This window comes from Thermobia domestica, chromosome 6 (assembly GCF_964235325.1).
Source record: "Thermobia domestica chromosome 6, izTheDome1.hap1.1, whole genome shotgun sequence".
In the NCBI taxonomy this organism is placed as follows: Eukaryota; Metazoa; Arthropoda; class Insecta; order Zygentoma; family Lepismatidae; genus Thermobia; species Thermobia domestica.
In genome coordinates this window covers 202,516,871-202,543,637 of record NC_137459.1, presented here as the reverse complement: position 1 = coordinate 202,543,637, position 26,767 = coordinate 202,516,871, and the positions used below count along the sequence as shown (strand labels likewise).

General features: G+C 36.0%; 2 protein-coding genes across 3 annotated transcripts in view; one reads left to right on the top strand and one right to left on the bottom strand.

The window, feature by feature from the left end:
• The window catches only part of LOC145688406 (senecionine N-oxygenase-like), a 299,767-nt gene that overhangs the window by 98,751 nt on the left and 174,249 nt on the right, over positions 1 to 26,767 (top strand). For both annotated transcript variants that reach the window (XM_081762592.1, XM_081762593.1), the window contains exon 3: positions 2,258 to 2,376. In XM_081762592.1, the coding sequence (XP_081618718.1) occupies positions 2,258 to 2,376 (119 nt within the window). The remainder of the gene's footprint in view (positions 1 to 2,257; positions 2,377 to 26,767) is intronic.
• LOC145688407 (uncharacterized) lies at positions 7,785 to 9,341 on the bottom strand. The gene is made up of 2 exons (XM_081762594.1): positions 9,233 to 9,341; positions 7,785 to 8,382 (listed from the first exon to the last, which is right to left on the bottom strand). Exons 1-2 carry the CDS (start codon positions 9,298 to 9,300, stop codon positions 7,932 to 7,934), a joined length of 519 nt encoding a protein of 172 aa, XP_081618720.1. The 5' UTR covers positions 9,301 to 9,341; the 3' UTR covers positions 7,785 to 7,931.

Genomic DNA, 26,767 nt, shown 5'->3' with positions numbered 1-26,767 from the left:
TGGATTGAAGACAAGGAATAACTAATCGATCGAGACATGTATTTCTGGATTGCATAAGAAAACGGGGCAAGAGTTTGTTATTAATTTGACTTAGAATTTTTGTAACAATTTCTAAGCCGCGGACATTGTTCTAAAATCTCATTGTTCGGCAATTTAGGTTCACATTGCAGTTGTTTCATTTTTGCACAAATCATTGCTGTAATCCAAATGGAAGTTACCATTTAACAGGAATGCTACCTACTTTTTTTCAATCACAGACATCTATCCCTTATAAAAACACATTTCACATAATTTTGTTGTGTAGATACAATTTGAAGAAACTAAGGTTCTCATTTGCAATTTCACCGTTTCTTCCCGTCCCGCTTTACCCACTTACGGAGGAATTTGGAACGATGATTTTCTAGGAATTAGATTTCCTCCTTTGCACTATGGCACTTTTACTCTAATCGTCTTCTCCGCTGTTGCAACATTTTCAAGAAGTGGAATGATAAATACCCTCTGTGATTTCCCATAAGAGTTTTATTCTTTTCTTCCGTTTTTATTTTCATATTGCTGGTACTGGACGTTTTATCTGATACAGTCTTGGCAGTCATTTTGATATGGACAATCTTTTGCCGCAGCGCTGTTCAGTGTATGAAGAGCTGTCAAACGAGGTACCACTTGACCCATATTTTCGTTTAAAATTTATAAGTTGGGCCAGGGCCCCCATTAAATGTGGACCTGGGGGGCATCGTGACAACATCATTCGATTTTGACCCATGGCTTTTCTATTTGAGCTTTTGTTCAGTTCATTTATGTTGAACCGATTTCGAGATATTTCCATGGAAAGACTAAAATCGACCACCCTGTATACAGGGTGTTAATGGATCATTTGCACAAATTGTAAAAGATAATTAAGGAAAAAAATGTTCATATAGACCCGTGAGGAGAACTGCATAGCTTCTGAGCTAGGGCCGCCCAAAACTGGATAAAATAAACTGCAGAACTCATTATCTATTCTAGAAAAAAAACAAAAAAAAACAGAACTTCCAGAATTGCGACTTCTTAATTAATTCAATAGTTTACAACTAGGATGTTGCTATTACCCTGGGAGAAAATTGAATTTTGAAGGTTATTAGTTGCATATGCAGTGCATGCCTCTTGTGTTGTTTACAGTATATACTTTCAGAATGAAGAGGAAAGGTTTTTAATTTCCTGTGTTCGGGAATGACGTAGGAGTATAAAAATAATTTACTTTGAATTTTCTCAAGATACAAATCTAAACTGATATTACATGAGAAAATGGGAAGTAAGCGTCTTTCTGCAGGTCGTAGCTTTATCGTAACTACTTTAGTGTACTTTGAAGTTGTTTATTTATAAGGTTGAATGTTTATAATATCTTTTGATTAGAGCAGACGTTAATACGTTGAGGTAATTATCTATGGATGGTAGAGTTGAGCTTGTTTCACATCAGTTGAACTCTCGCGAAGAAAAGGTTCAGTTTAAAAAGTAAACAAATATGAATTTTAGTTGTTACTTTGTTAGGCATTTTGAGTAGTATTAAGTAATGATAATAGGACATTATAGTTCGTTTATATAATTCTGCATGAAACGACCAATTAACACGCTATCACATATTTCTCTTAAACGTTTTCCATTACATGGAAAATGGCATAGACCCTACATAAACTGAGAAAAAAATGTATGTGGCGTATGTAAAATCGTATGTCACATTTGTAAATCCTGTAGTTTTTGGACTTAACGTACAGTAAACGTTTAACTGAAACCGCATGTTTTGTAATACTTTCTGTGTAAGTGTTCCATCTGTACGTACTTTCCTTATGTAACAATATAGACAGGATCTCACAAACAAATGGAGGCACATAACACATAGCTGTTGAAGGTAACACATATATATGTATGCAATATAAGGAACACTGTTAGATATCAGACATCCAACAACGGCATGATCTAACATCTAAGGACAGTGCCTATGTAGCATGCGGATAACGTATGCTCCGTACTGATTTCTGTATTAAGCAAGAGGATTCCGTATATTTGTACAATATACCGCTGTCCGGAGAACGGATTTTTCTTAGTGTAATGCTTGTGAGGAACTTAATTTTTGTGGAACATTTCTCTCTCGCAAATTTGTATAAAAGTTCAAAACGCTGAACATAATTATATATTAATGAACTTTCTTATTTATGTTTCATTTCCTTTGTGAATTAACAAGAATTTTGGAAACACACATTAAATTTATTCATTCGTCTTGCAGCTCAATCACTATGTAAAGCAGGTTACACCGTTAGATGGAAGTTGGAGAGTGATAGTCATAAACACAAGAACAAGAGAGGAGTACACTTATACGTTCGACGCCATAATGGTTTGTAACGGGTAAGAAACTACATTATTTAGAACACATTGGAAATCACAATACATACTTTACAAATACTAATTCTATTAAGAAGTTCTATCTTTTCCATATCTATTTGTTGCACTCTGAATATATATACTTCAGTTTCAATATAGAATTCGCGTAGCTATTGTTATTATTATTTCCTTTTATGAAGTTGAATTCCATTTACTGTAAAACCTGTAAACTTCACCACTTCTCTAAGTTGGCCACTTGCTCATCTTGAGCTGGTTCTTATTGAATCTGCAATTTCCTCTAAGACATTCGTTATTTCTTACTCTGTAATTTGGCCTCTTGTCTATTTTGGAAGTTGGCCGCGTTGAAGCAATGTTTACCGTATGACCATAATGATAAATTTACCTGTTTATCTTGGCCACTCAAAATACTGTTTTGTTATTTTCCTTAACTCTTTCATATTCCCATATGAGAGGCAGATGTTTTGTGACTGGAGACAAAGAAGCATGGAATGCCACGATTTGTTTTGGAGGTCAACGAAAAGGACAAGTGCTCGAAATGAGACGGTATGCGATAGTATGCCATACCGCCTCTGGTTTTTCAGTGATGAAGATACCACCTCTGGATTTTCGGTGATCAAGACATACCGTCACTGGAAAGTGGGTGAAAATATGCCTTTATTAAATCCATTTTCATACGCGGTAATTGATGAATAGCTTTGCACATCAAAGATTTTACGTTGGAAATACCTATATATTTTTTTTTACCTTTTCTGTCACTTCTTTTTAAAATGAGGTTCCTAAAACAGTTCACTTCTTGCTCTTATTCAGGAACTCGTGCTAGTAGTAGATAAGGATCACATAACAGAAATAAATGAGTCATGGACTCAATCCAAACAAAAGGCAGTGTATTGAAGATGCGACTCGTTTAAACTGAAATCGGAAAGTACTGTTATGCAAGTTCGCCGGGATTCGTCTTGCGTCTACAATGATAAAGAAATATGTAACTGAGTCCGATATTTACGAGAGAAAAATACAATATATGCAATCAAAAATCATTTATTCTGCTTAAGTGTTTTAAGTTAGATCTGTTGTTTTGCTTGCTTCTTATTTTATATTTTGAAGTGTGATATTCAATTGCTTCTTTCTTATGTATGTGTGTACCTTCTTGTCTTAATGCACATAATTGCCTTATTTTGAGCATAGATGGATTTAGAGTTGTTTGTTGTGGGACGAACCTTTCGGAAGTCTGGAATACCCATCAGTCGAGTGGGGTTCCGCGAGTTCTATCGTGGGAAATTGTTTAAAAATTGTTAATATAAAAACCCGGTTTTTGATCATTTTCTTGTTATACCGTATAAGACAATATAAGGAGAAATTAGTAGACCTCCTCAGATTAGTACACAAAGGGATGCCACTCTAACAAGACTTTGTAAAACATAAGGAAACCATTACAACTAACAAGTATGGAGAGTGTTGTAACGTTAAGTGGTACATGGGAAAGTAGGTGAGGATTTTCCTTTAAGGTGAATGACCCGTATCACATGATTGTATGCATAGCATACTCTGCTTACGTATTCTATCGCTTCCTTTGGAAACTCGTTCTTTTTTAAAATTGATTATGATGTAATAATTTATTCAAATAGAAGAGCTATGCTGTGCTCGTTTTGAAAATTTGATATGAAGTTTATTACAACTATACTAAAAATAAAATTAATTTCGAACCAGCTTTTTTAATTGGATCATATCTTTAACTCCCTGGTAACAATTTATTCAAATAGAACAGCTATGCTGTGTTCATATTAATTATTTTTAATTTGATCGTATATTTAACTTCTTAGCAAAAAATTATTCAAATAGAACAGATATGCTGTGACCATACTAAAATTTCCCTGGAAACTTGTTGTTAAAATTTTGATTGATATTATATTAAAAATGCTTTAATTAAATTGATTGTGAACGTATTATTTCTTTGGTTTTGTTACAATACGAAGGTCATCCGCATAATGTAAAACAGCTATACTGTGATTATATTAATTATTTGTTCTTTCGTATCTTATTTTCTCGTAATTTACTCGAACACTTTGTGTGCTCCAATTGTTTGTTCTTTTGTATTAAATATAATAACACTCATTGTTATCAATAGGGCGGAATAAACTTTATTCATGCGGGACTTCGTTTTTAATTTGAGAGATCGTATCTTTTAATTCCTCGTATTCATTACTCGATGAACAATCTTTGATTGTGATGTAACAACATTAAAAAGCTCGTTCCTAAGAAGTTGTGGAAGCTCTTGATGATTGTACATATACAGAACTCGGTCTTTGCACTTACTTCCTGGCCGAAGTGAGGAGACTAACTGAGCTTTTCGCGCGGTTTTGGAACCCGAATATATGGACGGAAGTGGAAGTTGGTGGTGTAGGTTATTATCCTTACTGCTATGTAACATCACAGAATACCGCCGATGCATTAACAAACAAGTTTGGCGCCGCGGTGGGTAGACATCAGAGAATGCCGACAAAAAATAGAAGAGACATTTGGCGCCGCGTATGGTGAACACGTGGTTACCTTGTGAGAATGAATATGCTTTAACTGCAGGTTATAAGAAAAAATATGTAAAGATACATCATGCAATCCTATGAAAAAAGGATCATTGCAATAATAATATGGAAGCATCATCATTTGATGCTGAATCAGATACACGAATCATCGTCAGATGAAGAATTTGATATTGGCGCAATAGAATCACCAGTACTATCAGTTTCCGAAACCCCACCAGCATCTCCACCTGTATTATCAGAAACATCGAGATTTTGGAGTTTAAATTATTGTTGTAATAGTCAAAAGTGGACGGAGAATGTATAAAGAAGGTTAAGCTGATGATTATGCTGGTTATGATTGTTAAGCTGATGACTGTATGAATGTAGCCCCAAAATCATTGGACACCCGAGCTTGGACAATTATAGCAAGCCCTAGTGTTGAAGATGTGTTTTACTCTTATGCAAACACATATATTAACAAGAGTATTGGAATATTAACAAGAGAAAAAATATGAAACATATCTGGAACTTTTAAATGATACTCATTATTACCCGGAATTAGTGTACGTTTTATTTAGACACGAAAATCGGACATTTTGGGTTGAGAAAATGTATTCGAACAGTGGTATTGCTTCATGTGTGTTATGTACTGCTAAGAATATTAATGTGAATTGTGTATTAAAAACAAAATATACTTACATGATAATAACCCAATTGAATGAGTGGAAGGCAAATTGAATATTCTTCATGATTGTTTCATCTTCGTAGTATTGGAAGATTTGCACCGAAGTTCTTATCTCTCGACAAAACTCTTAGTGAAATTTTTGAAGTGTTTGAACAAGAACATAGTGAAATCTCATTTATATCCTTTATGCGTAAAATTAGTTATCGTTTAAATATGCAGAATTTTTTTGACAAAGTATACCATTTTTATTCAACGCACAAATGAAATTTCACCATGCTTCAATCAGTACATTTTTGATATTCAAGGTTTTAAAATGTCTGATAACGAATTTATTATTGGTGAGTTTTGTCTAAGCGCATGCGATGATGCAGTAAATTTCAATTGCTTGGGAAAATCACCAAATGAATATAGTGTTATTAGGTTGCCAAAAACAAATTGATATACAAAATTGCGTATAAATGATACAGTACATCCAATATTGCTATCCCACTTAAAAACCGTGTAAATGTAATGTTAACCAATCAATTATGTGCAAAGGACTCAACCTTTTACTGTATACGTTTAGAGAAATCTCTTTGGATTAACCCGGCAATTCCCATAGCGTTATTTATAAAGATTAAACGTTCTCGCAAATAAAAGGTTTTATTTAGGCACTCCTTAATACATATTTCATATTATTTTGATAAACTCATACCCCGGTACCACGGTACAATGGTGTCACCTACAGGTGACACTGGGCAATACGTGTACAAACTGACACCATGCGTAAACTTAATGAGAGTGGAAGTTTTATTGTAAGTATATATAATTTTCGTGTATATATTTTGAATGCAACAAAAATTCAACCTATATAAGAGATTACACACACATTACAACAAATATCCAGGATAAATTGAGGTTCAAGAACCAAAGCAGTTCATGAAACAGTTTGAACGCCATCAATCTGAGAGTTTGTTTGCCTTTTCTGCCAACCTTGCGTTCGGATTTGAAAAAAAAATCATCGATTGGCATTATGGAACTTATACCAGCAATGCTGATGTAACCCAACCTCGCACCTTCTACACATTATTCTAGTTCTCTTGTGGCAGAAACCGCATCTTCTTTGGGGACAATCCACACGGTCGTGATCTTCAACACTTCCACTATTTCGCTGCTCCAATGAAACTCTCGATGAAACAGGTGATGCACACACAACAATTTTCTTAGCAAGTTTCCCATATTTTTGGCAATAGGCTTGCACTACTGCTCTCCTGAAATCACAACATGTAAATCGACTCCCAGTGGTTGTGGTTCTAAATATTAGCCAAGCATTCTGGCACGCTGCGTCGACTCCGAAAGCAAACAGAGGGAACCACCACTTTTTACCCCGGTAACCTATGCGCATACGGTGAACATTTTCGTCAAACCTATCTACCTCTCCCATATATCTGTTATATTTTTGTATAACTGACGGGCATTCAATTTGAATCTATCTTCTTTTCGATTCGATCATTCTTATTCTATCAATTTTCGAAATTGGGAGTGGGGAGTGACAGTTAGACGCAATAGTCACTACACTATTATCATTTCACTTGACAATCGTAATGTCTTTGGTGCACTTGAAAGACATGGATCCTCGGTTCATTTTCTTTAGCAGATGTGTGTCTTCGACAGGGCATTTCTGAGTTCTGTTTTCCCTAATAGTCCGTGTTCCACCAGTGTTACGGTTTGAAAGTTCTGTTAGAAGGGGCAACGATGTAAAGAAGTTGTCAAAATACAGATTATAAGGACCTAATTCACGAGGAAGACGTGATTCCATTTCGAGTACAACAGCAGCTCCCAAACCGAATTCGTTTTGCTTGGGTAAATGAGCAGATTTAGATTCTTGATAAGGCTCAAATGTGATCAGGTATCCCTCGCGTGTAGCAGCAGACCACACTTTGTAACCAAAGCGAAAAAGCTTGCCATGGATATGCTGTTTGGTGCCATGGCGACCAAAATAAGGAATCATGGTTTCATCTATAGATATATGAGAGGAACTTACTTTTTTGAAATTATCAGTAAATTTCTTATTTAGAATTGTAAAATATGCCCTAACGTTGCCAAATTTGTCATTTTCTGGGAGATTTAGATTGTTTGACAGATGAACGTACTTTTGAATTTCAAAAAATCGATTTCTTCTCATACTAGTTTCAACCATCTTGTTGTGAGTATCAGCCTTGATTTCCCACAACATACGTAAGTATTTTGGTGTCAGATAACCTGTTAAAAGCAGAATCGCAATATAAACCCTAATCTCATCTGTTGTTACGTCGAGTGTGTGATTGTTTTGTGAAGCATATCTATTTGACATTTCACAAATATGTTCAATAACTTCCTCAGAAAAAAAGTTCAAAGCACTCCGTTGGAGAAACTATCAAGTCCTTGTTATGAGAAACCACTTCATCTTTGTCTCCCCGTCCACATTGGTTTGTGAATACCTCGTGTCTTCCGGACCACTCTCTACGTTCAGAGATAAAACTGGAATGTTTAGTCACTGATTTATTCGTTTGCTTCCCTTTCTTATAAGGTACATCACCACTATTATAAACACTTTTCTCCCTGTCAGCATATTTTGTGTGTTCAACTTCATCTTCTTGTGAAGTAATGTTTACTTCAACAGAAGACCTCAAAACCCTTGGCGGTAGTCGATTCATATCAGCCACATCTTCATCTCCGCTGTCTTCTTCAGTGTTATAGTCATCTTCAGGAGGAATTAAAACTATTTCTTGTAGGTCAAAATCAGATTCGTTTTCTTCCAAACAGTCGAGAATTTCATGGAGCTTCAAGCTGAAAAAAGATAGATTTTTTTGAATAAAGTAATCTTGGAATCACTGTGACAAACAGTTATTTTGTATAAAATAGCAGATGAATTCGAATCTCTAAAATTCCAAAATAATATGAAATGCCTGTGGGATAAGTAGTTTTCTCGACTGAAGCAAGATATATATTCGAAAAGAAACTTTGGCTGCTTTGGATTCGCACATATTCATTGGATATTATGTTGAATGGAGCCTGAGAAGTCTCTTTTAGTTGATAGCAAAAAATGTAAACGAATATGAAATAAAAGCTCTACAAAAGGTGCATATTCCTTGCAACAAAATTCTGCACCCAATTGAAAACTAAATTTATTAGTTTATTGACGGTAAATAAGACTTAATTTTTCTACCAATGTAGACGGTAACTAATTGTGTATTTTCTTCTGTACAAGGGACAAAATATCACCAAACAGCAATCTTGACTTCTTATCTTTTATCACACAAGTAGACTAACTTTACCTAACACAAATAGTAATATAGAAGGTGGGCCCTTTTTTACCCTTTCTATTGCCACAAGTGAATAAGTTACGTACATTTCTCTCTCTTTCTCTCCCCCCTCTCTCTCTACACACACATACGCGTATTCACACACATACACAGACACACAAAAGCACAATATTCCAGGTTATACGATAGTAGTACCTATTACATTCTTCAATGCAAAAAGTAGCTCTATATCCCAGTGTCACCTGTAGGTGACAACAGAAATTCAACTGGTCATAAGATAAATTAGAGTTTAGATTTATTTTCTACAAAACAAATATTATCACTAACTGATACTTGAAGAAAAATACTATAACATTTATATTACACCCACTCACCTTCTGTGACTGGTAGAAGCGTCATTTCGGGCACACCTGCTCATCTTGCTAACATTCGGTGACGCCATTCTGGAAACATCAATGCAGAAGTTTCCACTAGATGGCTCTAGAGTTCTAGTGCCACTCATTTGTTTAAGGACAATTCTTCACCCTTTGACATTCGAAACTAAGTTTCAAGAAAAAGAAATTAAATTACATGCATCCAAAGTAGTGTCACCTGTAGGTGACACTGGGAACTGCCGGGTTAAGAGAATATTTGCATTAGATAATGATATTGATTTAGAAACAAAACATTGTTCTTCACTAAATTGTGTGTTAACACATTTAATGAATATTTTTCTTTTCATACAAATATTGTAAAGAAATCAGGATGTGCATATCTTAACGCACGACAGTTAAATTCTTGTGGAAATAGAAAATATCAACATGATTAACCAATGCATTTTCAAGATTGTAATGAGGAATTGTAAATAAAATGCAGGAATGTAATTTAAAAAATATGTAATTTTTTTTTAAAAAAGTTGTAATTTAAAAAAAATATATAATAAAAATGTATACATAATAAAAGTAAAACACTGTAAATATATATAATAAAAATAAAAAATTGTGTTTTCTGTTTAAAAATTTGTTTACATGTTTATAAACGATACCATCATTCTTCTTCAAATTTTTCTTGTTAAACATTTTTAAACAATTTTCAAATGTTTGAGTGCGAATAATATGATGCAAAATGAATAAAACAAAATATCTGCAAAACACAGAATCAGCATCCTGATATTGTTGACTGTTTGGAAAATACATCAGTATTTTTCAAAAAAAGGTTGTTTGGTTTCCTTGGGGATGTCCATAGCAAAACTATCAAAATAATATCCTTTTTTTCTCATCAATGAACACTGCAACCCAGTGTGATCCATTTGAATTGGATGTATCAAGATTAATCAGCAGTTCTGCAGGTGTTTTTACCATTACACGAAGTTTGTCAACGCCGTAAATCCCAGTAACGCTTTCACCAGTCACTTTATCAGCTAGTAACACTTTTAACCATTCGTCACTATCCATGATGAAGTTTATTTTTCTTAATTGAAATAGGTATGTAATTATCACTGTTATTCACATGTAAAACATAATCATACACTTTTACCTATTGACTACAGAGTAATGCTTCATGAACATTCCACCTATATTGTCAGAAACGATGTTTATTATGCGCACACTTCTGAACGTGAAAACTTAATGCAATATATTTTGGACAGTCAATTTAACATTTCTTTGAACAATTTTTCAAGAAAACATTTTCTACTTATTCCGTACTCTTAGTATTTGAACTTGATGATTGATGAATTTCTTTAAGATGAAAATACTCTACATCGCCTTCGTGCCAGGTAATGCCATACACATTCTCACTTATATACTTGTTTGTACTTATGATTGGCTCAGATAACTTACTTAATGGATATGGTAGTTTAAATATGCAATTTTGAAAGAAAGGGAATGTCATGATTTACAACTGCTAGCTTCTTTACAATAAATTCATCATCATTATCGTGGAAAGCAGAGAAGTGAACAACAACTCTCATCATACTCACCTGAATAAATTAGAAGGTGTTATCAGTATAAATATATCTGTGTATTTGCGCTAAGAAGTCAAATTGTGCATGCAAAAATACATGTAACAGGTTCAGTTAAAGTTTCTAAAAATGACACTTTAAAATTTACAAGGGAATCATGACTTACATCCCATGTATTATCGTCTTAACTCCCTGTTGGAGACAGAATACAAGTACACAGAGAATATCCATTTTGGATATTCATCAAGAGTAAACATATGTGAATAATTTTGATAGTATATACCAGTACCTCAAATCAGAGTACAGTAACTTAGAAGGTATAAATCATTATTAAAATCAGGGTAGAAGGGGTTTGGGAGGAAATGATTTTGAGCCTACATGTAATTGCAGTTTGTTAACGAAACTCATAGAGATTAAGATGGGATTTCCCATTGAAGGTTGTGTTGGTGATCAAACCAATAAACCGGCCTTTAGGAGTATTACCCACGAAGAGATTACGATGGTTGTAAGACTTGACTTGTGCAGGAATAGTATAAGATCTTTCTATTCCTGTGAGAGGTAACTTGGCCGTTTCCGAAAGCATTCGTGTATTTAGTTGCATAGCTAAATCTGCAGCTACATCAATGTGTCGTACACGAAGAATAACTTCCTGAAGTGCAACTTTATAACTTGTATCTTTATTGCGGTGTAATTTTACACGTAAACTTACTTTTCTGGGAAGCATACGATGTAAGATTACAATGTCAGTATAAAGAAGTCCGTACATTTCAAAAGATTTACTATTTTCACCATATTAGCACGTTTTGGAAAACCAGCATTTGTATTGTCTAATTTTTAAACTTGTTTTGCAATATCTTCATGCCACATGGCACATGCTAAATGTGTTTGAGAAACATTATAAGAATAATTTAATAATATTTCAATGTATGAATGATAATGATAAGATCCTGATGAAGAAATAATTAATTTATCGTTTAACGAAATATCAATTTAATTAAATAATGAATGTAGAAAATTATTTACTGGTGCAACGATATTATGCTCAGTTAAATTTGTACCATCAGTTTTTGTAATTTTATAACGTACATATAGAAATGCACGATGAATAAATTCCCCTGTTTCTCCAGGAATAAAAAGTTTAATAGGTCCTTCTGAGGTTAATGTAGAAATCGAACGATATACAACATTTGTAGTTGCTTCAATAGCTGTTTGTGTCATAGGTATAGAAAAGAAATCAAATTCATTGGTACAACATTCAGAACTGTCTGAATTTATGAGCGACATTTTGAAAAGTTATCGTTTATATGTTTAGGTTGTGTTGGTGGTCCAAACTTTACAATTGCAGGAGAATGTCTTTTGTATTATCGTCTCCTACCGTTAGAAGTTACTAAATGTCTCACTTTATTAATAGTTTTTGTCTTTAAACTATCACTAGTTTCTTTTAAACATGCACGAACAGATTCTTTCAATGGGCGATTTTCCAATACATCACCTGTAACTTGTACACCCGTTTGTAATGTCTGACACCCTACAGTTTTTGCACCTTGTTTAATAAATGGTAAAGGAAAAGGAAATAACCCTTTACAGAAACTGCCTATGCCATGTCCCCTTTGATATACAGGTCTTGAAAAATATGGTATTCCACGTCCGCGGTGATAAGAAACGTCTTGACCTCATCATCATCATTATTATTATTATTATTTAGCAGATGCAGGAGAGCCTTTAAATGTAGTGTTACGAAAAGTGCCTCAGATCGAAATGGCAAATTTCGCCCTGTGTGGTCTTTTAATAGTATTTCGATCGTGTTAAAACAAAATATTGCAAGTGCCATATAATGAATACCTTGAAATGTAATTGTTTGTAGTTTTCAGTATTTAATATCAGAGATTGTTGTTATACGTAATAACGGTGCTTTTGTATGACATAAAAATTAATATTGTATAATGTCTGAATAAATAAAATTTTGATGTGGATATCCAACATCTACGTAAGGTTGTTTGAATCATCTACGTTCTTTTACAAGATCCGGTTTTTCAGAAAAAAAAAACTAATTCTAAAGCTAATCTAGGTGATAATGTAACTGATTCTACACGTTCATCACATTCGACATGTATACACGACTTCAAAAGTGCATTGCCACCTGCAATTCTCCTTTTCCTGCAATAGCAGAAAACCCAAAAATCTCGGCGGTTCGGTTGGTTGCGAATTCGAAAGGCGTTGGACCAAACCTCAATTTTGTTACAAATATATCAGTGTGGGAAACTGCAATTAAGAGAATAAAACAAATTGTTAAGAATGACAATTTTATTATTCTGACGGAGTTGGATGAGATCAAAAGTTACCAAATGATCTTACTTAAGCAGTTCAAACAAGATGAATGGCAAGAAACACATATAAAATAAACTATTTCTCTCCTTCCATCCCGGAAAAAGAATCACATAAAAAGAAAAAAGTTACATCATATGAAGGTATAATATAAAAGCCAATCCCATAATTTTCAATGTTGACACCCGAAAGGCAAGAACAACTGGACCAAAGTGAATGAAATTGTGTAAGGATATTGCAGACGTAAAATGAGGGAATACGGGCTTCGTGTTTAAATGGATAAAATGGTGGTTGGGGCACAGACCCCTCCAAACATTTGAACACGAAATATCTAACGTGCTAGTAACAGTATGTGAGATGTGTGTAAACGACATGAAGAATTACAACGAAACTTTACGTATGAACAATACGCCAAAAATAAACGAATACGTGTTTTATTTTCTTCGGAAAAAAATTTTACGGGGGAAAAGGCCCAACCGAAAGTTTTGAAATTTGACGCCCAAACGGCGAATACAAGTGAATCGACTTCAATGAAATTGTGCACAGATATTGTCTACGTAAAATGAGCGAATACGGGTTTCGCATATTCCTAAAAAATCGGTTGGGTGGGACAAAGATCCGTCCCAAACTTTTATCACGAAACATCAAAAGTGCTAGTAACAGTATGTCAGATGTGTGTAAAGATGATGAAGATTGCAACATAACCTTCTGTATGGACAATACGCAAAAAATAAACGAATACACGTTTTTATGTTTTGCGGAAAAGCGGTTTTAACCCTTTCCAGCCCAAATTAAATCTATGTACTAGAAAAAATATTTTTATCTCAATTCTGTTCAAAACGAGGCTGTTGGTTACAAAAATACCCATTTCAAATTTTTTTCAGACTTTACTATCAAAATACGTTGTGAGTACATATGGCATCATTGGGCACAGCTCATGTTACGCTTACAATCTACGTGATGATAACATATGGCATCATTGGGCTGATCTAGATCTTTTTGAAAAGTGATATTTTTTTTATTTTTATATTCAAAATGTAAAAGATGTTAATTACTTTACTACATATGATATTAGTAAACGATCATACTGTTATTAAAATTAGATATCATGAACAATAACACAAAGTTGAAAATATTGACTTTACACAAACAAAATCAGAAATCAGAAATGAACTACAGAAAACACAGCAGACTATATTATTGCATGTGGAATAAGAAAATATAGGAAACTACATTATTGCATGTAACATGGTACATCAAATCATTTTAGAAGCCATAACATATTTGAACATTTAACTGACAAAGCTCTCCCTAAGTATGACTATTGTGAGCGTGTTACTGCTTTTGACAAAAGCATCCTAGATTATTTTACATGGTAGTTATAAAAGCAGTTTTTGTCTTTTGTGAGACAGAATGCTTTGTCACACTTCATGCACTTTATCCTGGAATATGCTTTTATACAAAGCTTACATCGCTGCTTTTTCTCTATGTGAACTGGCCAGTGACTCACTTCATCATATCTAACACAATCCGTGGGCGTTGGCGACGTGATTCCTCTCCTTCTTGTAACTGACTCTGGGTCTTTTACGCAGCACTGACTTGCCTGCTTGAAGGAGACCATGTGCAATTTCTGAACGAAATTTTAGGAGTGACATATTATACTTTGTAACTTTCTGCTGATTACAGTGTCGACGATAGAGTAGCCAAGCGTTTACTACGCACATATCAATGAGATGAAACACTATTTGCAAATAGAATCGCTTCACACCTATATTACTTCGATAAAGCGCAACCAACATATCATGTAAGTCTACTCCTCCCATGAAACAGTTGTATTCTCGTACAATGGCTGGCCTGGAGACTTGAATGTGTTGGTTTTGTGCTACTGACCATCGTTTCACAGTATCTGATGGATTTCTTCCCACGTAAGAAGACGCTAGATGGACAATTTGTTGTCGTACCATTTGAGCGCAATTATATTTCTTTCAACTTCAGTTCTATAGTCATCTGACCTACGGCCCATTCTTTTCAACTCCGCATCTGTTTTCAGCACTCATCCTGGAAGCCTGGAAACTCGTACAGTTCCCACAGCTAATATTCCCATACTCTTTAGAGTGGAAATCAACTCATATGACGTAAACCAATTGTCAGTAAATATTTTATAGTTTTGGTCAGTAAACAATTTCGAAGTTTGTCAAAATTATTTCGCGACATAACATTAGCAATAGGAGGAAATCTTGTGCCACCTGCCCAATACATACGGTAACTTGGCATCTTCACAATACCCGCCATTATGTGAATACCTAAATACTGCTCCATTTCGGCAGTGTTTGTGTTAAATGAGCTACCAGTTTTTTTGAGTAGAGTATAAATTTGACTGTTCTACAAAATTTTCTACGATATCGTCACTTAACATCATCTTGAAATATTTGAACGGCGTTAAATTTTCAGGAGTATCCGAAAAAGTTACATTACAATGTGAGTAGACCTCATCAATGTCTTTCATTCGCCACCGAACGTACCCTCTGGTATCATTTGATATGTCTGGAGTGTGCACGTCAATATGAGAAATTTCTGACGAACTACTGTTGCCTTCCGATCTCAATCTTGTTGCTAAGGGAATGTCATCAACGTCATCCTCTTCAATATTTGGTATCTCTATACTTCTATTCCTGGTATGGCTAAAGAGGAACTTGAATCAGGTTGTCCTACTTCTTTCTCTACGGTGGTTTCTTCATCAGATGAGTCTTCAAGTTCTGCATCAGATACATCACCTTCGAACAGAACTATTATCTGATTATCTCCCAGTAACTGGTGCCCGCGAATCATCTGCAATGAAAAGTAAACCGAACGTCATAAATATATGGCAAATATGTTTCAGAAAACTGAACACATAAATTTATGCAAAGCAGTAACAAGTTTTACATCAATATCTTGGCCAACTTGCATGAAGAAAGTGACAGAAACCAGTGACAAACGAGAGCTTCCAAAAACTTGACAATTGTTCTATTGCAAGAATATCATTATTCCAAATAACTATTTCTATTAAAAGATTGAATTTTAAAGCCTTTAGCAACTTTGGCTTAGGCTCACGGGATTTCGCGAAAGGACATCCAAGCTGCGTTTGAGTATGAATTATATCTTAAGTACCTACAATTAAATATAACATTATACTTATTTGCATAACGCTAAATTTATGAAGTGACCAGACCACCAGAGTCATCTACTAAATACGCCCCTGTTACTCAACCCAATTACAAGGTGAAAATGGATAACCTAAAATATCTATATATTACTTCACAGGACTCTGCATTAAGTATCTGCAGGCTAAATTTCACAAAATTCCGGCGGGAACTCATGTGGTTCGGATTCCACGTTAATCAGTAGGTCCACGTCTCATATACCCTCGCTGCTGAACGGGACGCTTAAATTTCACAGTTCAATTAGAACAAAAGGGTATACTTTACGAAACGTACTCAAAGAAGTTTCAAAATACCTTTCTTTATATGCTACCCTTATGTATAAAGAAGACCAAACTGACTTTTTTTTAGATCTTTCGTGAGAGAAATTTAATAGAACTACACAGCCCGGTAGCCAGCCCCAAAATTTAGAGGGGGACGATCCAACCCTATTATAGTCCATCACCATATTATAGTTCATTTGCTAGCCTACTGCGAACATTTTAAAAGGGGGCCAGCAAAAATTTAGGGGGGCCCGGTCCCCTTAGACCCCCCGTGGATACGGGCCTGGAACTACACTGAACAGGGAAATTAGCACCTCGTTTCTAAGCTAACATTTCTTACGGAATTCGTCTCCTAAATATTGGCAGAAAAAATACGTATAATTTTTGTTTGATTATAGATTTTTTAATCCCTACAATATGACCGATGATGCCAAATGGAATCATCAATATTTACACTCATATTATATATTATAAATGAGTTTTTAATCATTCATTTCTAATATTAAAATAACAAACGTTATCTTAAAATAAATATCACTGTACAAAACAACAAATATAAGCTGGCACTTACCTTCAAGAACAATAACAAAACTCCCGTGCATGAGGGCACGTGTGTACGATGCAGTCTTCCATAAACTAATCAGATAACGCTGCCCGATATTATTTTGTTTGCTCCAACCAATGTTGCCAGCACACAATTGAAAGCTTAAAGAAACATTACTAATCCCAAGCGTTTGCATTGGGCGTTCAGTATGTACACAGAAAATTGTAATAAATTATGATGCCATTTGGAATCATTAGCCCGGAGAGGGATAAGGGACAAAAGCCTCAAAATAAAATTTTGAAAGTTGACGCTCGAAAGGCAAAAAGTGAACGGAAGTAATGAAATTGTGCACAGATATTGGAGACGTAAAATTAGGATACGGGTTTCGTATTTTCCCAAAAAAAGGTTGGGTGGGGCATGAACCCCTCCAAAATTTTCATCATGGAATATCAAAAGTGCTCGTAACAGTATGTCCGATGTGTGTAAAGGACATGAAGAATTGCTACATTGTGCATAGGCAATACGCCAAAAATAAATTGTTTTAGTATGTTCTGCGGAAAAAATGTTTTGGGGCAAAATCCCACTACCAAAATTTTGAAAATTGATCCCCGAAAGGCCAAAAGGAATGAACCGAAGTGAATCAAATTGTGCACAGTTACTGTAGACAAAATGAGGGAATACGGGTTTCGTATTTTCCTGGAAAAAGGGTTGGGTGGGTCTCGGACCCCTCCAAAGCTTTGATCACGAAATACCAAAAGTGATTGTAAAAGTATGTCAGATGTGTGTAAAGCACATGAAGAAATGCGACATAACTTTACGCAATAAATAAACGAATACGGGATTCTTGTTTTACGGAGAAACGGTTTTAGAGGGAAAAAGCCCGGACCCGAAATTTTGAAAGTTGACGTCCGAAAGGCAAGAAGAAGTGAATCGGAGTGAATGAAATTGTGCACAGATATTGCAGACGTAAAATGAGGATACGGGTTACCTATGTTTCTGGAAAAACAGTTCGGTGGAGCACGGACCCCTCCAAACATTTGATCACGAAAAATCAAAAGTGCTAGTAAGAGTATGTCAGATGTGTGTCAAGGATATAAAGAATTGCAAAATAACTTTGTGTATGGACAATACGCCCAAAAATTAACGAAAACTGTTCTTTATGTTCTGCAGAAAACAAATATTTCAAGGAGGAAAATCCCACTCCCAAATGTTTGAAAATTGATGTCCGAAAGGCAAAAATAAATGAACAGGAGTGAATGAAATTTTGCACAGATACTGTAGACATAAAATGAGTGAATATGGGTTTCGTATTCTCCTGGAAAAAGGGTTGGGTGGGCGTCGGACCCCTCCAAAGCTTTGATCACGAAATGTCAAAAGTGATTGAAACATAATTGCAACATAATTTTGTGTATGGACAATACGCAAAAATAAAAGAATACAGGATTTTTGTTCTACGGAGAAACGGTTTTTAGGGGGAAAAGGCCCGCACTCGAAATTTTGAAAGTTTACGTCCGATAGGCAAGAAGAAGTGAATCGGAGTGAATGAAATTGTGCACAGATATTGAAGACGTAAAATGAGGATATTGGTTTCCTATGTTTCTGGAAAACAGTTCGGTGGGGCACGACCTCCTCCAAACATTTGATCACAAAATATCTAACGTGCTAGTAACAGTATGTCAGATGTGTGTAAAGGATATGAAAAATTGCAACGAAACTTTGTGTATAGACAATACGCAAAGAATAAACGAATACGGATTTTTTTTATGTTCTGCGTAAAAGCGGTTTTTGTTGCAAAAATCCCAACCCAAATTTTTAAAGCTGACGCATGGAAAGCAAGGAGGAAGTGAATCAAGTGGATGAAATTGTCCACACATATTGCAGACGTAAAATGTGGATATGGATTTCGTATTTTCCGAGCACAAAGGTTTGGGTGGTGCACGGACCCCTCCAAACCTTTGGTCACGAATTACTAAAATGGTAGTAACATTATGTAATACGTGTGTGAAGGACATGAAGAATTGCAACGACATTTTGTGTATGGACAATGCGCAAAAAATAAACGGATACGGTTTTTTATTTTCTACTGAAAAACTGTTTTAGGTGGTAAAAGCTACCACCCAAATTTTTGAAAGTTGACGCTCGAAAGGCAAAATGAATTTAACTGAATTGAATGAAATTCTGCACAGATATTGCAAGACATCAAATGAGGGAAACGGGTTTTGTATTCTCCTCGATAAAAAGGTTGGGTGGGCACGGACCCCTTCAAACATTTGATCACGAAATATCAAAAGTGCTAGTAACAGTATGTCAGATGTGTGTAAAGGACTTATAGAATTGCAACATAACTTTCTGTATGAACAATAGGCAAAAATTAATTGAATGTTTTTTTTTATTTTCGAAAAAAAAAAAACACTTTTTAGGGCAAAAGCTCCCCTTCTAGTTTTTTGTAATTTGACCCCGAATGGCAAAAAGAAGTGGACCGAAGTGAACGAAATGTGCACAAATATTGTAGAGGTAAGATGAGGGAATACGTGTTTCCTATTTTCCTGAAAGAAAAAAAAGACTTTTGAGTGGACCGAGGCGTTGAGTGGCGTGAGGAGTAAATCGAAACGAATTAAATTGTATGTAGATATTGGATATGTAAAGTATTGCCTTTCGTGTTTCACAAGTGTCGTGTCTCAATCGATTTCTTCAAATTTGGCTGATCAACTACACGCATAAACAGTATAGCTTTTTAAATAATATTTCAGGAGGCTCCTTTAACACTTAGAATATTTTTGTGCGTAAACAAAAAGTCGTGTCGAGTTATTTACAGTTTGCTCTTGTCTGCCAAATTTGAAGCAAAACGGATAGGGTCACTTGAGAAACACGATAGGACTTATTTTACATAGGGTCTATATAATATCTACACACAATTTCATTTCCTTCGGTCCGCTCCTTCCTTCGCTATTACGTTATTGTTAACTTTTTTTTGGATGGGGCCTAGGCCCCAAAACTGTTTTTCTGCAAAAAACAAGACACGTTTCATTTATTGTTTTGCAAATAGTCCTAATACGAAGTTTCGTTGCAATTCTTCATCTTCTTTAGGGACTTCTGACGTATGCCTATTTGCATCCTCGTCGACAAAGTACCTTTCCATCGCCGTGACGGGTATGTGACCACGCGGTACTCCAAGGAAGGGATAGTTGTATAAGAATTTTTGTTTAATTTTGAAGAGTTTTTATTTTGACTAGGGTATTAACACAGGTATAGGGAGTAAAGACAGAGATTTGAAGCATCAGTGCACTCTCATCTCTGAAAAGATTCGTATTCTCAGCTTTTATGTTTATTGTTTTATATGTTAAGTTAACCACCAAACATGTATCATTGATATCGTAGATAATATTATTTTTTAAAAAAATAACATGTTTGTAACATGTTGTCAAGATATTTATCTCGCCACATGATGTAGAGAGAAGAGAAAGAGATAAATGTGTCATATGTGTATATGTGATTTATGAAATAAGAGTAGGAATAGTTAAAGGACACGTAAGGGAGCAAAAAGGAGATATAGAAGTCTGAACTTTGAGAAACGTCCTAGATAGGTGAAAATATAGTTAAAAATTGCAAAAGGTATAACGTAGTTTATCTTTCTTTAATTATATTCTAGTATATTTTTTTCACATCCAAACATCTCTGTCCAGAATTACGAAATAAAAGTGAATAGAGAAACATTTCCATCTGAAAGATTAAATCAGAAAAAAATCTTTTGACTTGGACTAGTTTCAAACTCACAATAATAATAATAATAATAATAATAATAATAATAATAATAAGAAGAAGAAGAAGAAGAAGAAGAAAATAATTTTAAAAGCCGCATTTGTTAAAAGTTTGTCTTGCGGAGTAAGTCCTAATATGAGATTTTAATAAATATAAATGTAAGCATGGCTTATCCGTGCGTGTTCTTCAAACTGCGCAACTCGCTACCATAGTCCCATATGGGATGTACGCGTATGGTACAGTAGCCTTGCATCCTCCAACCATAAAGTAAGTTTCGGTTTGAACCTATGCGTGTCCTAAGGGGGAGGAGAAGATTCAAAGAGAGAAATATGGTTTAGAATTATATAAATGTAGAATATCTCACGAGGTGAGGTGATATAGAGTTTAACGTCCCTTTCAGCTGCGAGTCTATATAAGACGTTGTACACCCGCGGACATTAGAACTGGAGGTTTGATATGTAAGAAATGTTTCCAGTAGCAGAATAGTTTCACTGTATGTCTGATAGTTGGACAACCAACATGACAGCAAATACATGCTCGAAAACATAACATGCCAGGACATTCCTCCATTAGGAGGGAAAAGTATTACTATCTGAGAGCATCACTTAGAGAAACAACGTGAATGGAATTTCTGCGTATTTGTTTCGTGGTTAAGTACTAAGAGATAGGAATTAATGCAAAGAAAACGAAAATAATAATACGCATCATGCAGAGACCGGAAAAGTGTAGAAAGCTGAACAAAATGAGAAAAAAAAGAGTGAAAGGAAAGAGCAAAAGACATGGGAATAAATTAAATTTTAACATTTACGGTAAACAGTCTGCGTCTTTCCCCCTGCCACCTGTATCTGTTTTGGTATTTCTCCCTTCATAGGATAAATCTCTTTCAGTATCGAGCACGAACATCATTTATAGTGTTTAATTCCTCGAAAGAAAATGTAATTCAGTCTATGGGGAGACTCGAACGCAGAATTCTTAGAACAACAGTCACACACGCTACCCACTTATGTATACACGCTATATCAACTACGTTTATAAATCAGCTATTACACGCGCTGTTATAAAACGTGTTAAATTAGCCATTGTCCGTGAGTTACCCCAGTTACACTTGAATTCTGAATTTTATTTACGGAATTTAGGCATCTACGGCAACAGGCCCCTTGTTTTCATTAAAAGCATCTGTTCTGTAGATTAAAATCAATAGACTTTGAGACCCCCTGGTTCGAAACTTAAAAAGAACGCCTCTGGCCCCCAGGCGATTGGAGCTGTATTTAGAAAAAATGAAATGATATGCAATCTTTGAGGTTTACGTCCCACGGTTATGCCGGTTAGACTAAAGAAGACGGTGATGATAAGAGATGAATGAAATGGGAGAATGAAGAAAGTGGGAGGAAACGGGAGAACCCCGAGGAAACCCGCCCACACTCTCTTTGAACACCACAAAGTTCACTTGGCGGGGGCTGGAATCGAACTCGGGCCCCAAACACCAGTGATGAACGCTCTACCTCTGAGCCACCGCGGCCCCAGCTGTATTTAGAAGCCAACGCCTCTGAAAGAATCACCATTCGTCTCAGCAACCGTGAAAACTAGTTATTTGACACTAACATAGGTCATTTTGAATTATTTTCACGTGTTTCGGTACCCCCCTGTGACCGCGGCCCGCATACAATGGTAGCCGATTTGAGTCATTGCTAATGGAAGTGTCACCATTGATTTCAGAGACCGTAAAAACTATCAATTCGACATAAATATGGGCCATTTTCTAATATTACATGTCGCGGTAAACGCACCCTTCCCTGACAACCCGGCATGGAAGTTTTAAAGAAAAAGCTTCGTGCAAGCCTGGGGCCTTAACAAAAGTATCCGTGATCAAAATTTAGTAACTTTATGTCAAGTTGCCTGATCCCCAGGCCGCACACAGACACACAAGGAAACTCGTGTTTCATACACACAACAGATAGAACAAACAGCATTCTTTTGCATAGAACGTTGCTATGTTGCTTCCACCCAGTTAAGCCTTCTACTAAGTGCCGGTGGACATTAGTCGTTTATGCCTAAGCACGTTTGTTGAACCAGCCTCTTCTATCGAAGTGATGGATCGCGTGTACTCTTAGTATTAGCTATTTTGTTGTTATTAACCTTGATGAAACTACAAATGGCTTTTCATGAAGTCACGAAGTCGCTTTGGTACGTGAAGTTGATATATAGTAGTAATGTCCTATGCCCGTTGTAAAATAGAGATATTATGTTGGGTTTACCTGAAAACCCACAAATCTGATATAGCAAGAGGCCTTTCCACAATCTGGATAAAATTTCACGGCTAACGTTTTGAATTATACACAAGAGTATCATTATGTTAGTGTTAATAATATATATGGAACCAAGGAAAGGTTTTAAACTTACTAACTATGCTGTGCATAAAAGTAGGAAAAGTTCCAGAGCCATGCAAACCCAGGCTCGAAGACCGGCCCGGCCCGGCCTGGATGGATCTGCATTCAGGGCCCGGCTCGGCCCGGCTCGACCCGATTCGACCCGGCCCGAATCTCGAGCCGGGCACAAACGGGCCGGACCCTAAAGTGGCCGGGTATAAACGAGACAGGCCCTAAACGGGCCGGACGTAACCGGCCTGGGAACAACCAAGTTGATGAATCAAGTCAATCCTTCAATATTAATGGGAAATGAGAAAGGTGTCTTCATAATATTGCAATGTCTATTTGTCCTTCTCGAATGGGAAGATCATGTGAAAGTTTACCCAAGGTTTGCTTTCTATGTCCCTATTCTATCTGTCTATTTTACGTCCATGAGCTGTGTTACTGTATATTAAACATGGGTGGACAGTGCAAGCACAGATAACAAAGTATTATACTACGCTCATTAGTGCATTACGAGTAACGGAGAACATATGTAAAATGGCTACACCGTATGTGATACTAGTACTACAACTACTACAGCTGATACTACTATTATTATTACGATTACGAATGCTAGTGTTAATTCCACTGTTGTTGCCACTGTTACTACTATTGCCACTACTTCTATTACTCATTACTATACTAATACGAAAGCGAATACCACTATTGCTAATACTAGTAATATGAAAACAAAACAATGAAAATGAATTCTTTGAATTTTACGTCCCACAGTTATGCTGGCTAGACTAAAGGAGGCGGTGATGATGAGAAATAAATGAAATGGTGAAATTAATAAAGTGGGATTAAACGGGAGAACGCCGAGAAACTCCCACACACGGTGTTTGTCCACTACAAAGTTCACTTGGCGAGAGCTGGCATCAAACCAGGGACCCCATCCACTAGACATGAACGCTAAACCACTGAGACACCATTCCAGGAACACCTAATTGACCCTGGCGTCTTCATGATTTATTTGATCATTATATTTTGTTATATTTGTAGTCTCATACTATAAACAATACAGGAACATGTACCACTATTTGGTATTTGCCTTGCTAATTGAAAATTACTACAAATTGTATTAATCTTATGAGCACACTAGCTCACGGTTTTGGCTTCCGTGGTCTTATGGTAGCGTATCAAGTTCTACTTAGTAGGTCAGGTACTTGACTTTATCATACGTTCTTTAGGTAACTACGGCTTAGGCCGTATTGGTGATGATGGGATGAATTGGTGGAATGAAAACAGTGGGAGGAAGTGGAACCACCCCGGAAACTCCCAAGCACACGGTGTTTGTTCACTACAAAGCTCACATAGCACAAGCAGTGATTGATCCGACGACCTCTAGCACCAGATGCGAGTGTTTTTCCTACTGAGCCACCGTTGTCTCTCGTAGATCAATCATCGGTTCACATTCTATGCAGACCGGCCATAATAAATAGCCTTTCTCCGTTTTCTTCTGTACTTAGAAGGTAAATTCGGTATCACCAGACATGTCAACTATGACGCGAAGTCGTAGCACTTGTAATAGTATTAGCAGCGGTCCTAGTAGTAATAGTAGAAGTAGTTGTAGTAGAAGTAGTAGTAGTAGAAATAGTAGAAGTAGTAATAGTAGTAGTATTACAGTACTTTGCAGTCTTGAATAAAGACTCAGTTTCCCAAACACATTACGATTAACATAGGCTGACAGTAAGACCGTACGAACACAGCAAAGGCAGGGGTAATGGAAGACACTAAAAAAAAAGGATGACAACATTAGTTTCCGATCCGTCTTTTACAGTGACCAGGCCCGGTTCGGCCCTATAGTATTTGTGCTCGGCCCGGTATGTGCCCGACCCGGTTCGGCCCGGAGTATGCCTGGCCCGGTTCGGCCCGGTTAGGGCCCGAGCCAGTTTGATATTACTTGAAACGGGCAGAGCAGGGCCGGGCCGGCATATTCCAGCTCGAACCGGGCTCTCCCGGTCCGAGCAGGGCTCTGCTGTCGACAGATACTACAGCTAAGACAGTAAGTGATATAGAGAAATGGCTTTCAGCTACTGATTCTGCATCCAACGAATAGGTTCCAGCTCACCTGTTAACTCGATATTCAAGCCAGAAGTGGTTCAAATTAGCAATTTCCGGTTCTAACATTTAACCCATAGATGAAAACGGCAACATACAGGGGGCAAACTTTTTGTAAACGATTGCGCGTGTATAGACAACACATCATGGTCATCCACAATACACTACTAAAATTAAAAAGGGTTTAACACTAGAACGGCGGTGTTTTTGATACTCTCTAGAACGGCGGGAGTGGGTCAAAAATGACCCATTCCATTTTTTATTAAATATTTGTATTCTTACCAATAATATTTATTGCATAATAAAACGTGACTTTCATTCAATAAAACAAAGAACTTCTTTGAACTCTAGCTTAATATTTATTGATAAATGTATTTTTTACCAATAATACAAATTTAAGAAACATGCTACTTTTTATGAATATAATATTATTAGAATAATAATATTGAATGTATTATATACAAGTCAGTTTATTATATAGTAATGTTATATATCATTCTAATTCCTAGATAGTTATTATTCTTAGATAGTTTGTTCAAGCGGATGACCTAACTGAACTAAACTACCCTAATCTACACACATCTAAACTTGCAGTCTTACACAGAACAAAGTTCAGTCACTCCTCTACAAGGAGAAGGGTCATACAAAAACATTGTTCACAAATAAAAACGTAACATATTACCAAGAAAATATTTTACTAATATGGTTATAATACGCATCTATGCATTTCTATAACTTTCCTCTCCCTATTTAGAATTTGTGGAAACACATAACCTAAAATAGCATGCACAGTCGTAAACTTGCAGTAGTTCAAACCAGAAAAAGCCAGTGTAGAGTGATTGTTTTATAAATAAGATTTGATAGGTTCTAATCATGAAAGCTCTGACGTGAAAAGAATGGTAAACTACCTGTTCTTTCGAACAACTTCTTTAGAGATTCTACTTTTTTGGTTGAAATATAATTTATCCAAAAATAAGAGAAAGTAAGTTGTCTCCTATTTAGACCTATTAACTTTTTGTTTTCGGTAGCTTTGAAATTTCTGGATACGCCACAGGCTAGTAATCAAAGAATTCTTGGCAACGCCGGAAATTGAACTCGGGATCCCTCAATCCGTACTCAGCCACGTTCACCACTAGACCAGCGGGGCGGTCATGTAGTGTCGATCACAGTGAGAGCTTCAGCTTTCTTCTCCCAACCCGTCTGGTATATAGGAACCTTGTCCCAAACCGTCTGGTCAGCGTGGGAGCAGTAGACTAAGTGCTCCCTCCGGGAGAGGCCTCATCCAATAGTGGATCGAATATGGCTGTAGTTTATTTATTATTATTTATTTGTGCTGTAAACGTCTTCTGATGAAACATTTCAACATAGTGATACCAACAAAAAAACACACTAGCTATATATTTTCAC

Excerpts from the sequence above, each read along its gene's own strand:
- LOC145688407 (XM_081762594.1), bottom strand. The coding sequence starts at position 9,300 with ATGGCGTCACCGAATGTTAGCAAGATGAGCAGGTGTGCCCGAAATGAC. Across the intron at positions 8,383-9,232 it reads GCTTCTACCAGTCACAGAAG|CTTGAAGCTCCATGAAATTC; the intron begins GTGAGTGGGTGT and ends ATCTTTTTTCAG.